Below are 16,643 nucleotides of genomic sequence, written 5' to 3' on the forward strand. Positions count from 1 at the left end.
AACGTGTAAAATCCATATCTGCTTACCCCGTTGTGAACTTGATTGAATATTGCTAAAGGCGACGTAAAGCTACACTCACTCCATTGATGCCAAGATAATACCACACATCCTATTTCCTTGTCCACGGGGCGGTAGGGTAGTCTAGTGGTTAAAGCAATGTGTTACAATGTGTGCAGCCCCCCGCCGTGATATTGCTGGAATATTGCTAAAAACGGCATGAAACTAAATTCACTCACTCCTTGTCCAGTATTAAAAGACAAAGCAAACACAGATATACTAAGAAAATGAGAAATGTTTATTTTTCTTCTTTGTTGAATACTTTCAGCCCTATTTACACATATGGAATAACAGTGATATCAAGCTCCAAACTGAGGATTAAGTTTTTTATCATGACATCCGGTGGATCCCGGAAGCTCGAACGTGTACTGACTTCCGCCTTGCACAGTGCTGCCATAGAAGCCTTTATCTCCAGCCTTCATGCACCAGATCTTAGAGCCCTCCGGCTTGCCCACACATCTGAAGAATAACCCAATACATATGTCAGACAATCAATAGCACGTGTCGATGTCCCTAGAGTACAGAATCGTGTGCTCAATTAAACCCAATGTCGTGAAAATGATTTAAAGATGTTTTGGCATTTTATTATGGATTTGCTAATGGCGTTTTCATGTTATCGGAACACCTCAAAGAAATCTATAATAGACAGTCGGTATTGGAGAGTTATTAATCTATTCATGGGCATATTACTCAAACTTCATGTAAAACAATCATGAGAAGATGAATATGTATCCCGGTATATGCTTGTAAAAACTGTCACTTACCTACAATAGTCGTCACGGCCGTCGTTGTCGACGTCGCGCATGAACCACGTGTCTCTGTGACCGCTGTCAAAACCTAGCTTAGAAACGTAATGGTGACCTTGACCTGAGCTTCCTGCCAGTGCGCATGACAAGAACCTTCTCTTTCCACGTCCCAAAATTCTGGTGAAGAAAAGTGCATATATTGACTGATTGAGTTCAAGCATAACTTCGTATCGGTAATACATCAGTGAGGATTTAGTAACTGATTTGATGAAAATATCGCATAGATTCAAACTGTAAATGCCCCATATGAACTAGCAAAAGAAGCTTAAGAACGCAGGTATTTTTCACATGATAGTAATTAATCCGTCTGGATATAACATAACATATTAACTATGATTATAGGAAAAAGAGAATATTCTTTGTAACTCCCTTTAACTCATATTGGATGGATTGAGTCAATACGGGGAGCAACCGGGAGCAAAAAGTGTTTCAGCCTTGACAATGCTTTACCAAAGATTACAGCAAGTTTGCAAATATAAGCATGTCTGTATAGCTGATACAAAGCTGCCTATACGCGAGGTCCGCACTTTCAGGATTATCTCACTGAAATGGGTTTAACCAAAGAAATCCTTTGACTGGTTTCATATCTTAGTCGCGTAACTTACACACACTCTGCGCAACCAGGACATGGTATCGTTAGTCACCTGCAGTAGTCGTTTGCTGCGCCGGTGCCCTGCACATCCGCCCAGCCGTGGTATAAGTCCTCATCACCGAGCTCTATGACGTCATATCGTCTCTGAGGTATCTGACTGGTTGTCATTGATACAACTTCCACTGAGTATTCATCGTTGTCGCCGATTTCCGCCTCCAGGGGTGCAACACTGACCGGCTGTGTGTTCGGCCGCCGTATACTTCCGGTCACGCGCAGAGACACATCCACCAGCTCCAGTTCACCAGAATCTGTGGGAGGAATTATCATACAAACTGAGATACTGTCTCTTACTCAATCTTTATTGGGTTTGTCGGATTAACACCCCTTCCCTATACCCGGCTCATCGGGCTGACTATGAGCTTTAAAGTACATATCTCAATTCAATGTCAATGACCTTTGGACTTTCGGGGTAAATGGACCTCAAAGTTCTTACTTGTCGACTTGCATAAGGATCAGCTACTTACATTGTGTTACTAGACTAACTAGCGCTTAGTCTCTGAATATATAGAATTTCGATTGTAACAAATTCACCCAATTGAAGAGGAGCCCCAGGGAGAACCTGAGGATATCTAGACTTGCTTCATGTAGTGCTTTACATTGCAGGGAGGGCTAGGCTGTCGGGAAAATAGTATGGTTCAGGGACTGTGAGACAGACTAATCGTGTTACTCGCCCAGGGTTTTTTACATGACGCGTATTACCTGCGTATTTGACTCAGCAATATTGCACAATACTCCAAACATATTTACATACGAGTCATAGCTGACGCTATATTTATTTTAAATAGGTGTACCTTGAATCCAAATAACTCCGCTAAATACCACAAGCAACTACAGTTTTCTGACTGGACACTGCAATCGGCGAAACGGAAGTTGAGTCTGTTACAGTTCACAGGTCTTGTACCAGACTTGCTTGAAGTTGTTTTAACAAGTTAAATTATAGTAAATACAATCACTGGTCCATTTCACCATTGCATTATATTTACGCTTGTTATGAATGAATGTTATGACAAATAATAAACATGAACTGCATCAGATTACTTACAACAGAGGACAAAATATGCTGTCACAACATTTGCTACATTTAGAATTAATAATGGAATTATGTTATTGACTATTCTTTTTAATGACAAATTTAGAAACTGACTACCAAAAACATTTACTGTTAGTCACCATGATTCAGTTTTTCCAAGTCTGTGTAAAACCCTGGTCTAGTGTTTGGTTGTACACTGTGTAATTGTAACCGGGCGGAATTGACCGTTGTCCATACTATTAACCACTGGTTTACCGGACTCGTGGTTCTGAGATAAGGGCGTTAGCAAGAGTCACTCGATTACCCCATATCAGTAGCAGGGAGACAGAAAATGATCAATATTCTTCGATTACAATGAGACAAGCTATGATAATAAATTTGGTTTTGGTACAGCTCTGTCAATTTTCATCACACAAATATTATTTACCTTTATCAGATATTGCTTCGCATTTCCACTTAAAAAAGAATTACCGTAGGTTATTTTCATGGCCTTCTTCACTTTCATATATTAAGTACTGATGTACCCACGAGAGACCGGGGCGCCCTACACCTACACACAGAAGACGCCATGATTTAGTCATGAAGGTTTTTTGTGCACAAGAGGACTGCTAGAGCATAAAGGGGGGCTGGAGTGATATGAGTATGTACCGCAGCACGCACGTGAACACCTGTGTTACAACTACCGGATCGGTCAGATAGTTGCAAGTGGACACTGTCCAAACATTCCACGCATGGACCTTCATACATAGGCACGTGCATCAGTTGTTTGTTGGGAGTTGGGTTGTTCAGCAACGTGAAGGCCAGACGAGCGTGCGGCTTTGACATGTGGGGTTTTGTGTGTGTGTGTGTGTGTGTGGGACTAACCCCATGCCACTACACAAAGATTCCGGGTTACAATTGGTTCTTCAGAATCCCATGCTTGTGATCTGAGACGACATAGGGGATAGACCGATCAGGCTCTCTGACCTAGTTGATGCATGTCCATTGCCTAGATCAACGGGCATAATGTCAGTCACGGAATTATCTGGACCAGCTTCGGATACATACACATCACCGCCATAAAGCTGGAACATTTCTTAACACCGTTGATCATTACATCAATGGTCGATACTAAATGAGTTAAATTTCTTACTGAAACAAACCCCGCCTTATCTTTGACATCCTTCAGCCTAGGGAAAAACACCTGACATTCGTTTATAAGCAGTAACTCGTATATTTATCATTGAACGGATGTTATGTTAAATACAAATTGGCTGCTAATTGCTTCCTCTCCCCCGAAGCAGGGCGACAGGCGTTCTTTCCGACAGACGTGGATTTGATACATTTGCACATTAATGCGCGTGACTAGTCTGAGGTTTCACCAGTCTTTGAAAAACTGTTTTGTTTTAATGAATTTTATTTCCCCGTGCGGTAAACAGAAACCAGCTGCCAGTGATCCGATCAGGGTAAATTGTTCAAACTCGTAACATACCAACAGGTACTTTACCTCTCAGACGCCATATTAAGAAACGCAGACATTTGGCCAAATCAATGCCAATATGCCTAAATTGGAACAACATCTATGAAGTGTGTTTCATATTTACAGTGATCTCATTAGTACAGATCAGAATAGAACCCGTATGTGTGACCGAGGTCAAGGTGCAAAGGATAGGGGTTGACTGATTGAGGACACATATGTTTGAAGGAAAGAAAACGGGATTCTTTTAATTCATTTCTTTATACACTGAAGTAGTTTGTCTCACAGTCCCTGAAGCACATTACTTTCCTTTCTTTAGATCCCTCCCTGCAATGCTAAAGCCCTACATGAAGCAAGTCTGGACTTACCTTCGGTTCAGAACCTCCCATCTCTCTTGGGCTCCTTTTCAATTTAGATGGAATTATTTATTTTTATCAAAATTATATATATTCAGAGACATAATTAACCTAAGCACTAAACCAAATGTTCCGGCTTCCGGGTTACTTCGATATAGAGACAACACAGAAGTGCAGTCTATCGTGTGATGGGAAGATTTACACTTTTACCAGTTTTGGTTAACACAAGCTGATTGTCCTGTTTCATTTTGATCTTTTTGTGAAATCATCATTTTAAATATAATATGAAAATAACAGTTAAAGGACTGCCTACATATCCCTAATATGATTTTCAAAATGGTGTATTTCTAAATTACAAATTCGATATATACTGATGCAAATATGGAAACAAAATTGTTGATGATACTTTCGAATACCGTTTACTGGAGCACTATATGCAAAGAAGACAATAGTACCAGGAACTGGATCCAGCGTATATGACCGGGAAGCGGAAGGTCAAGTGTTCGATCTACAGCCACACCATACCAAAAGACGGTACTTGATGTTACCCTGGCCGAAAGTGACAAGGTTTGTTGGCTCAGTAAATGTCTGGGTGGAGTATCCGTTTAATTTAAACTGGGGCATGTCACAGCGGGCTTTGACGATAAAACCGACATATGTCCGTACAATTACACGCACGCACGCATGCAAGTATGCGCACGCAAACACACGCAACGTTACACACCATCTACTTCTCATCACTGCCTGGTACCCCTTCCTCCAAAGCGATCTTAGTGCTACGATGACCGTACGCCTATGTTAAATCTGTCACCCCAGATTCAGATGTTCATAATTATGGTTCTGGATTTGTCAGCATCATGAATGTTTGCCATCCGTAACCCCCTAAACTTTGGTTCGAGTCCCGTATATTTACAATCTGGTAAACTCATTCCTTTGTCCTCCATTTCTGGGATCATGCAAAAAAGCGGCTTAAAAACTATGGCTGTATTCTGATTTTGGCTAAAGTACCTTTCAGTCTAGATAACAACTAGTCTCTGAAATGAACATATATTACAGAAAAAAATTCATAGTAAAAAAAAAAATATATAATGAAATGGAGCCCTGATACTCTTCATTTTCAGACTTGCCACGTTTTCTAGACTTGCGTGGGCTTTCTTTGATATATTTGCTTCAGGGTCTGTATGACGGACTTCTTTCTGTCTACAGATAATAACCATAATCAGGTGGTCAGGCTCGGTGACTTGTTTTTTGACACATGTCACCGTATCCCAACTGCGTAGATTGATGCTCATAATGTTGATCACTGGATTGCCTGGACCAGATCGATTATTTAGAGACCGCCGCCATATGGCTGGAATATTGCTGAGTGGGGCGTTAAACAACAGAAAACAAACAAAACCATGAACAGTAAACGAAACATCATTTGACAACATGTTTCATATTCACACGGTTACTCCTCGCTACATGTTTCAAACCGCGCATGCTTGTCTCATTATCTTGTACCGTGTTAATACCCCCTGTGTTTGTTTTCCATATGCGTGCACGGTGTAATTATACCAGAACCTCTACCGCCCGGGCCCAATACAGGCATTCACATCAGATACCAGCATCATAACGCTCCGGATGTGGTCTTAATAGACCTTATGATCAATAGAAAACATTAAAAACATAAATGTGAACATGAATACGTTTGTATCCCCATAACGAAACCTAAAATACGAGGTTTTAGGGCGGGGCATTAAAGGGCGTCATGAGGCGAAATACCATGCAAACTTTATCATGTACAGGTTATTAAACTATTTACCCACGGCAATTAAGGCACTGAGGTAATGAACCGTTTCCTGCGTGTGTCCAAGAGTTTGAGAAACACGTGACCTTTGTGTGTGTGTCCCTCGTGGCGTTAGGTGCAACATGACGTCTAGTGTGTACACACAACTACACACGGAGACACCAGGTCAGTCACACGGCGTCATGGTGGGGGTGACATTTTACCATATGTCATGCAAAGCTATTACTCGTCGTCGTTTCGGTTCACAAGCCCGACCGTGTGATCAGTGACTAAAATTCAGAGCCAAATAGTCTGAATTACTGGAAATTCCTTTGGATTGTTTGATTGTTGGTGGTGGAACGCGCTCAGTAACACATACACCGCCCACCCCCACCCCACCCACCCATCCCATAACGCAAATTATCACCTCGAACACAACGCACAATATGACAACGCACAATATCACCTCGAACATAACACACAATATCACCTCGAACACAACGCACAAAATCACCTCGAACATAACACACAATATCACCTCGAACACAACACACAATATCACCTCGAACATAACACACAATATCACCTCGAACACAACGCACAATATCACCTCGAACATAACACACAATATCACCTCGAACACAACGCACAATATCACAACACACAATATCACAACGCACAATATCACCTCGAACATAACACATAATATCACCTCGAACACAACGCACAATATCACCTCGAACACAACGCACAATATCACCTCGAACATAACACACAATATCACCTCGAACACGACACACAATACCACCTCAAACATAACACACAATATCACCTCAAACACAACACACAATATCACCTCGAACACAACGCACAATATCACCTCGAACATAACACACAATATCACCTCGAACACAACGCACAATATCACAACGCACAATATTACCTCGAACATAACACACAATATCACCTCAAACATAACACACAATATCACCTCGAACACAACGCACAATATCACCTCGAACACAACGCACGATATGACAACGCACAATGTCACCTCGAACATAACACACAATATCACCTCGAACACAACACACAATATCACCTCAAACATAACACACAATATCACCTCAAACACAACACACAATATCACCTCGAACACAACGCACGATATGACAACGCACAATATCACCTCGAACATAACACACAATATCACCTCGAACACAACGCACAATATCACAACGCACAAAATCACCTCGAACATAACACACAATATCAACTCAAACACAACACACAATACCACCTCGAACATAACACACAATATCACCTAGAACACAACGCACAATATCACCTCGAACATAACACACAATATCACCTCGAACACAACGCACAATATCACAACGCACAATATCACCTCGAACATAACACATAATATCACCTCGAACACAACGCACAATATCACCTCGAACACAACGCACAATATCACCTCGAACATAACACACAATATCACCTCGAACACGACACACAATACCACCTCAAACATAACACACAATATCACCTCAAACACAACACACAATATCACCTCGATCACAACGCACAATATCACAACGCACAATATTACCTCGAACATAACACACAATATCACCTCGAACACAACGCACAATATCACAACGCACAATATTACCTCGAACATAACACACAATATCACCTCAAACATAACACACAATATCACCTCGAAAACAAAGCACAATATCACCTCGAACATAACACACAATATCACCTCAAACACAACACACAATATCACCTCGAACATAACACTCAATATCACCTCGAACACAACGTACAATATCACAACGCACAATATCACCTCGAACAACGCACAATATCATCTCGAATATAACACACAATATCACCTCAAACACAACACACAATATCACCTCGAACACAACACAGAATATCACAACGCACAATATCACCTCGAACATAACACACAATATCACCTCAAACACAACACACAATATCACCTCGAACACAACGCACAATATCATCTCGAACACAACACACAATATCACCTCAAACACAACACACAATATCACCTCGAACACAACGCACAATATCACCTCAAACACAACACACAATATCACCTCGAACATAACACACAATATCACCTCAAACACAACACACATTATTATATAGGTAGTATTTTTCCTGTACCACGATTGGTCAAAATACCGTCACATGATTGACTACAAAACACGATATTGACTTGAGTTTTCTGATAAATTACGATATTGACTTGGGTTACTAAAAATAGACAAGGAATCCCGTACGAAGGGGCTTCCCCCGCTTTTCAGCCAATCAGATCACTCGGATAGATGGCACAGTGTGTGCATTAAAAGTTTATGTTAATACCCGTTTCTCTTTCATTATATCATAAAACAATTATAGACTCTTGTAGAGGTCGATATCGGTTTTTATTGACCTGAGTAAAACAATATCGACCGAGCTTGCTCTTCCGTTATTTTACAGAAACTATTCCATCCGTTTCGTCTTCTTTATCTTTAATTGTATATATCTTACTGGAAATACGTCTGTCCGCCTCACAAAAATGGCAGCAATTAAGCCAAACAACGTGCGTTATCTGAACAGACATGACGCCAGCACACGGGTTAGGCAACTACTGTCGAGTGTCGCATTTGATAGACGCACCGCTTACATTAATTGAGTAAATCCGCCTTTTTCCAGTACACTTGCGTGTCTATCTGCATTTATCCCCACGTCCCCCTTAAAAGTGCTTTTCCACCCCCACCCCACCCTCCATCCCAACCTCTTCTGTTATAATGTCATTGAATGAATTATTCTCCTACCCAATTGTTAGTTTCATTGACATAATCCTTCAACACGGTATTAACATTGATATATCCTTTCGCTGTGATATAATCCTACATATCCAACGTGTGAAATCAACACTCAGGAATTCCTGATAATACTGAATGGCAGCACATACCCACAGTCTCACAGTCCCTGAACCACATTATTTCCCCTGATGCAAAGCCCTCTCTGCAATGTTAAAGCCTTCCCCAGGTCCCCGAATCTCCTATACACACGGGGGCTCGTTTCCAATATAAATGGGTTTATTTCTTACTATCAAAATTAAATTTCAGGGACTAAGCGTTAGTCTAACCCACAAACTACGGATGTGGTTTTACGAACGAGGAACCTTATGTGCTATTACCATCGATGAGGTCAACTGGGTTGATGTCAAGGGTGTAAATCAGTTTCTTTTTAGCATCATTAATCAGATGTTCCTGCACATGACAGCGACTATTTTCGCCCGAGCCGGAGCATAAGTAGCGACAGCTGCCTGGATGTGCATACACATGTATATAGAACATCGTCGCCGTTGGCGTTCCGTATTCTAAATTATTAATCAGCGATGTAATCAACAACTACCTTTTGAAGTCAAAATATATACATTTGCAACCGTTTTTTTGTAATTACCGCCATCCACAAACTCTCACAAGCCGAGGACAAATCTCATCATGGCGATCTCCCGTGGGTGATGTAAGCTACATGTAATTACTGCCTAAGTGCTTCAGGCTCTGAGTCTCCTTACCACATGCCTTTATAATTACCCTACCCAGACAGCTATTACAGAGAAATATTTGTCTCGAGTTGTCTACACCTCTAATTCCTCGTGATCCTGCTGGAAGACGACAAGGCGTTATCACCGCCATCACATCAACTTCGGGAACGACGTGGGGGACGGAATTAGGGCGGGGTGCGACCAGGGTTTGAAGAGCTGGGTCTGCTCTCAGTCGGATCTGCTCATCACCAGGACGAGAACTCGGGGGAAAAGACTTGATTTATAGATCACACTCGGGGGACTCTCTGGCTGCAAAAAGATGTTCATGTGAGCGATTGTGCGCATGCGCTAATGACACCAGGAGCGTTCGGCGGTCACACAGCTAGGGTGTCCGGTTTCTAAGATATTCGGACACGCTTAGAACGAACAGACAGCAAATACAGCCCCTGGAACAAATATCAGTGACCATATACCGATATATGGTCTCTGCAAATATTAATATTTCAGTAGTCAAAATGTTTAGTCAAATAGATTTGGTGCCATTTGACGCCAGATGAAGCTGATGTCGCGCGGAAAATCTGATGCCATTTTCCGTCGGTCGAATACGGTGCCATTTTACGCCAAGCAGGATTGGCGCCGTTTTCCGCAGGGCAAATTTCGTCAGGCATATTAAGTCTCATTCAGGCGCGACATAGCCGCCTATTCTTGTAGGGAGGAGGAAAGAAGAGCCAACTAGCCCGCCGTGCAGCACTTTTAATAGCTACCTACCGCATCGCCGCATACGATTTCCTTTAACCAGATGTAGTTTGTCAACAAAATGTCCTTCAAGGTGGTTGCAATGAGATAAAACATAATATATTTCTGAATGCAGAACACTTAAAAATATAGAGAGAGATTTAATTGACATCATTATTGAGTTCATCACATCCCTGTACGTATCCTACATAGACTAACGCTTAGTCTCTGAATGTATAAAATTGTGATAGTAACAAATAACCCCATTTAAATTGAAAAGGAGCCCCATCAGATGGGACATTCTTACACTAACAACAAGTCTTTGAAATGAACATATTTTACAGAAAAAAGTTCATATTAAAAAAAAATAATATAATGAAAAGGAGCCCTGAGACTTTCTTCCTGAAGCTGTGGAAATCTAGACTTGCCACATTTTCTAGACTTGCGTGGGCTTTCTTGGATATACATGACATTGTATTTGCTTCAGGGTATGTATGACAGACAAGGACATTCTCAGAACCTGGGGAAATCTAGACTTGCTTCAGTTAGGGCTTTAGCATTGCCAGGGACCAAATACCGAGATATGGTTTCTGGCATCGCGGGTAGGGCTGTAGGGAAAATAATGTGGATCAGGGACCAGTGGGCTGTGTGATTCGAACTTGCTGCATTTAGAACTATACTATCCCAAAAAAGAAACGCATAGGCGATCTGTATTTTTAAAAATCTATTAATTACCTATTGTATTCAAACAATCGTCAAAATACGTAACGATAATGTTGATAACAAGATTTTACACAATTGCACAAGTAAAAAATCGATTTTACCTGAAAATGTTGATTTCGATGAGATTTCTTACAAGGATTAAAAAGGCATCGCCACAACGCAACAGAAATCACCCATTTGAAATTGTGCAGCAAAGAGCATGCACTGTCTGGCAATAAAATTGCAGATTACTTTCGGAAATTGGCATTCGTTTTGAAGTTTCAAGGTCAAATCACTGCGCCACGTCTTGACTCTGCGACACGGACCATTGCCATTGAAAGAATACACGCTGGAGATTACCAATCTTCTGTTGCCAGGCGTCTGAATGTTAGTCTGAGCACGATATCACGACTTGCAGCTCGTTACAACCAAACAGGTATAACAAATGACCGTCCCCATACAGGCAGACCTCGAGTCAGCACTGTAGCCCATGGTCAGTACATCCGGGTACTACATTTGCGTGATCGTACTGCCACGGGTTAGAGCACAGCAGCCAGAGTGCCTGGACTTCGGGACAGGTTGAAAGAGATTAGTCTGAGAGCCAGGAGACCCGACGTCGGGACCGTGCTACGTCGTCACCATCGCGCTCAACGTCTCCATTATCTAAAAGTATCCACTTGGTTGTATAGACATTACCTTCTTCTAAACTGGTGTAAAAATTCATGCACTAAAGCCTATTTGTGGACGAGTTATACATGTTTGAAAATACAACATTTTGGCAACAGATTTCTGGCCTATGCGTTTCTTTTTTGAAGATAGTATATATTGCAATAAAGGACGGGATAAAGCGAAAATAATATGGTCCAGGGACTGTGTGACAGACTAGGGCGGAGGTATGACTCCATAATGAAACCAGTAGTGGAGGTAATATCAGATAGTTCCATATCACAGTAAAGGGAGATAAGAAGATTATCACGGACATTTATTTGTAAATCTATGCCCTGGAAATAAGCTGCCCTTTTCCTATCTCTAATTACATCTGTGTGAATTACTGTAGCGTAAATCACCACTCACTGACTTTTCCATGGATACTCGTGTAATTACTTTCAGTTCAGTTAATATAATCACCACCAGGCCAGCTATTATCTACCATGGGTGATAACATGGGCCCTGTTACATGGAAATATCTCAGCGCATTACAGCTGCTGTAGGTCTGTGTGAGACCAAGCACGGATGATACCATCATCTTGACCCTATGTCGTTTTGTGAAACTATTGGGCTAGGCTGCGTCTTATAGCGGCTTAAGGCGAGGAATGTTGTTTTATGCCGCAGTCACCAACATCACGGCTATGTCAGGGTGGTAGGTACCTAGCCGACTCGGGAGAAGTGGTTGACAGCATGAACGACAATGTCCGCAGTCGGGGTACAGCATAAAATATAGAGCCAGACTGTGACAATCTGGGACACATGCACAGAGCCTTCATACGCAAAGATCATCGTAACATAGACTTCAGACGGTCTTAGCGCTGATATCGTTCTGTGGGCCCTGATCCGACGGGGACCATTTTGCCCTGGAATTCCTATGGCGTTGCAGAATAGAAGTACATCGAGCTATGCATATGACGAAGTGGTGGATAGGACGGACTGCATTTTGGTTCCGTCACCGTATTTTCTATTTTGCTCGCAATGCGCATAATTCTATTATAACGAACTAAACTTGCCGGTACCTATGAGCTCCTTATAACCGTAGTGTAGTGTACATAGGTAGCTGAATTTAAAAGGGAAAAGAAGTTATTTTTAACGATAAGAGCTCTTGCTCTTTGTAAGAGGACAAAAACTGATCCTTATAGACTAAGTCTCTGAATATATATAGTTTTGATAGTAACAAATAAACCCGTTCAAAATTGAAAATGAGCTTCAGTGAGTTGGAACCTGGGGAAATCTAGACTTGCTTCATTTAGGACTTTAGCATTGTGGGGACGGCTAAGCAATAGGGAAAATAATGTAGTTCAGAGACTGTGAGACAGACTAGCCCTTTATTGTACATTCATCTGCTACAGTTTATTCTGGAGTTTGGCCGTTGTACTGACGTGTTATATATGGTTCAGCCAGTGTATACCTCCTTCCCCTCCCAATACCCAACATGTTTAATCCCCGACCTGTCAGTAGCAATACACACTGGCACCCAGGCAGTGCAGTCATAACTCGAGGGGGATACGCTGGGTGCAGCTGTCAGATCGCGGAATTCCCCCCTTCTTAACGGGGCTTGTACCAGAACAGTCACAGAAAACACGGTTATATCTGAGGCTGAGTTGTCAAACTCCATTTATATCGTGGGGACTGGGTCGAGTTTGGATCAGACGAACCATTTCAGTATCCATCTCTCTGTGTTGAAATATATGATTTTTATGTAACTTAAGAGAAAATTGAAGAGGAACTAGTGATATATGCTATGTAAAAATGTAAAATAAAATAACCGATATTTTCAAAGTGCTATAGTTTATCTTGCATGACAGCCAAACTATAGTAATATGAAACACATATATTGTTCTATAACTGATTTATAGAACACATTTGATAAGATCCGAGTTGAAAGTGGTCTTAAGCAACTCCTGATTCTCGTAAACAGCGACTAACGAGGTCGGGCAGTCTGGCTCGCTGACTTGGTTGATGCAGTTGCCACAATTACGTATGTTGATGTTCATATTGAGTCACTGGATTGTCAAGTCCATCATATAACTGGAGTATTGCGGCGCTGAGCAAAAAAACACAATTTTGGAAGTATGATGTCAGTTGGGGGTAGTACGCTGTAGAGTGAGTGAGTGAGTGAGAGTGATAAATGTCGTTTTCAGATGAGCGATGTGTCTGGGTTTGAAGACATGATTCATCTTTGCAACTGCTTCTCTCAGCATCGTCGATATCTACTCGCGCCAGCCGTGTGTGTATATATTTGATTCCGTGAAAGTATTTTATGTATATGTGGCGAGATTCCAGCTGTATGACGCACAACACAAGATAAATATTTGTGCACGGGCGGAGTAAACGTCCGAGATATTTATCATATAAAATAACCATTACCCTCTAGCCTTTCCTGCTCCAAATGCCACAGTGTTAATGATAAGTTACTTTCAAAAGACAGTGGTGCTTGGTTTCGTAGGGATAGTGTGAAGTGCCGTGGGAGGAATAAAGCGTTAAGGATGAAGAACATGTTATTGACTGGGGGGTCAGGTGTGTTTGTGTGGGGTGGGGGTATTTTGGGGAGGTGCCCGGTTACACACCGGGATAATATTTAACACATTAAAAAATGCCACAAATGCTATAATACATTTTATTGAAACAGGCGGTAGGGATGAACTAGCGGGGTTCAGTTTTCAATTATAACGAAATGTTTTATGTGCAAATTCCAATCGAGTTAATAATATTTAAAAGCTTTCCCGCGCTCGTTATTTATGTGCTTTCAACAAAGCTAAATACTTCCATGGCAGAACTTCCAAACTGAACATTATTAACGCAGAAAAAATGTCCATCATTTTCTTGAAATGCAACCATACCAGACACGCCGTGTTCGTGCAATATATGACCTTTGTTTAAACACTGATGCATCATATGGAGAGGAAGTTGCTGAAATCAGTAGAGTTTCTGATGGATTTGATATATGACGACAAAGTAATGACGGCCTTGTCTGTAAGAGTTCACCCCAGTAAATAGGAAGGGTTCTGATTGCCGCGGCGTTTAGTAGACTTCCGCAGGCAAATAAACAGATGGGGGTCCTCTCCGCCCAGAACACCCTCACGTGCACTGGCGAGTAGTCAGAACTACCAGTGCCAACACGTGTATTTCCCCCTCCCAGCCTACTGCTCTAGACTACTGTATGGCTATTTCGTTTGCAGATGTATTTCGAAAAATATAAGAAAAACCAAAACATACCATCTACTTGTCTACCTTAGTTTAGACCACCACCAGCTCGACTGAATACAACTCAACCCTCATTAACACCCCTAAAGGTGGGGACATTAGGTACAGAATCGAAATTCAAATACAATATTTAATAAATTTGAAATAAATAATGTTTTTGGATTGTTCACGCAATAGAACATACAAGTACAATAAGTATGTATAGCTCAGTTTGATTCTGGAAACAATGCCTTGAAACTCATTGGATACAAACTTAATGTGCGCCAGTTCTTGGTGCGTTTCCCTCCTTTGTGAAACCTAAGGGAATATTGCCTGCGCATCAGATACGACAATGCCGTTGGGACCGTTCATGCTGCTGATGTACAGCGGACTGGCACCAGTCGTAAATAATAACAGCTGATACTTTCACACAAAGAGAATCAGGAAATCATCACTCCTGTCAGTTGCTTTATGTCGACCAACTATAACCATCATGCTGAACCCCCTCGCCCCAGGATAAAACTACGATAATCGAATCATGATTTACTTCATAGTACAAGTGCAACTTCTATCTAAGGTCATTATACCATTTTATGACTAAGGCAACAGTACGATAAAGTGCACATGTTAGATGTGTGTACAGTGTAATGGTTTATTGTTGATCTGTGTTTGGCTCTGTGTTCTTGATCTCCCAACGGCGTAAATCGTTGTTATATATTCCTAGCCATGTAGCTGTATAATACTGAAATAAAGACGACATGAAAGAGAACCATACGTTTGGTACGGAAGACCACTTACCCTGAACAATAACACAGTTCTCAGTGGGGAAGTTATGGCACTGAAGTTCATAGGGCCACCTCATGCCGTTGTCAGCCATGACACCGTTACACTCTTTCCTTGCCCCCTCACACACCTGTCTGCAGGGGAGGGGTAGAACCCCCGGGGTGCGTCGGTGGGGGTCGGGACACGGGGGCAGGTACAACACACAGAGAAAACGGTTAAACGTTTGACACTGAGATCCTAGAACCCGGAATAGTCGTGACGTCTTTACGTCAACGTCATCTTGAGTGTAGTCACCGTAGAGGTTGGGAAGCTGCGTCGTGTTGACGATGTTGACGCAGTGGGACAGCGTCACGGGCTCGCAGGCAGGCGACGACGTAGTCCGACAAACCCACAAGCACAACACAAAAATTGATAAAAACCCTGTCCATCTTTTCAAATATCCAAACCGGTCTCCAACTCCCATTGTTACACTTTTTTCAAATATTCAATGTTTTCTCATCCAAAACCACGTGATTCGCGTTGAGACGCCAGACATCCCCTGGTCAGTGTGAATGACTCCCGTCCATCCTAGTCCATCACTGTACAAACACTTCTGCCCGCTGGCCGCAGGGTTGATCCGACTCAACCGTTAGACGTTACTACCAAGCGCTTCCCCCGCTCCCTCTCACACAAGCCATGCGGTCTCGACTGCCTGTCTAACGCTATACCTCTCTCTACCCCCTCCCCTTCGGACATCTGTACACAGCCATATCCCCCAGGAGGGCAACGGGGGGACTGTCTAGATAACGGCTTACCCTCCTCAGAACTGATATCTACTCTTA

General features: G+C 42.0%; 1 protein-coding gene across 1 annotated transcript; it reads right to left on the reverse strand.

The window, feature by feature from the left end:
• Window positions 1–274: 274 nt before the first annotated feature.
• Window positions 275–16,499, reverse strand: LOC124291745. The gene is made up of 4 exons (XM_046728818.1): window positions 15,838–16,499; window positions 1,508–1,763; window positions 822–980; window positions 275–516 (listed from the first exon to the last, which is right to left on the reverse strand). The coding sequence occupies exons 1-4, from the start codon at window positions 16,283–16,285 to the stop codon at window positions 357–359; spliced, it is 1,023 nt and encodes a 340-aa protein (XP_046584774.1). The 5' UTR covers window positions 16,286–16,499; the 3' UTR covers window positions 275–356.
• Between the last annotated feature and the right edge of the window lie 144 nt (window positions 16,500–16,643).

Source organism: Haliotis rubra, unplaced genomic scaffold (genome assembly GCF_003918875.1).
Source record: "Haliotis rubra isolate DU_JTF1 unplaced genomic scaffold, ASM391887v1 Scf5, whole genome shotgun sequence".
NCBI classification, from domain to species: Eukaryota; Metazoa; Mollusca; class Gastropoda; order Lepetellida; family Haliotidae; genus Haliotis; species Haliotis rubra.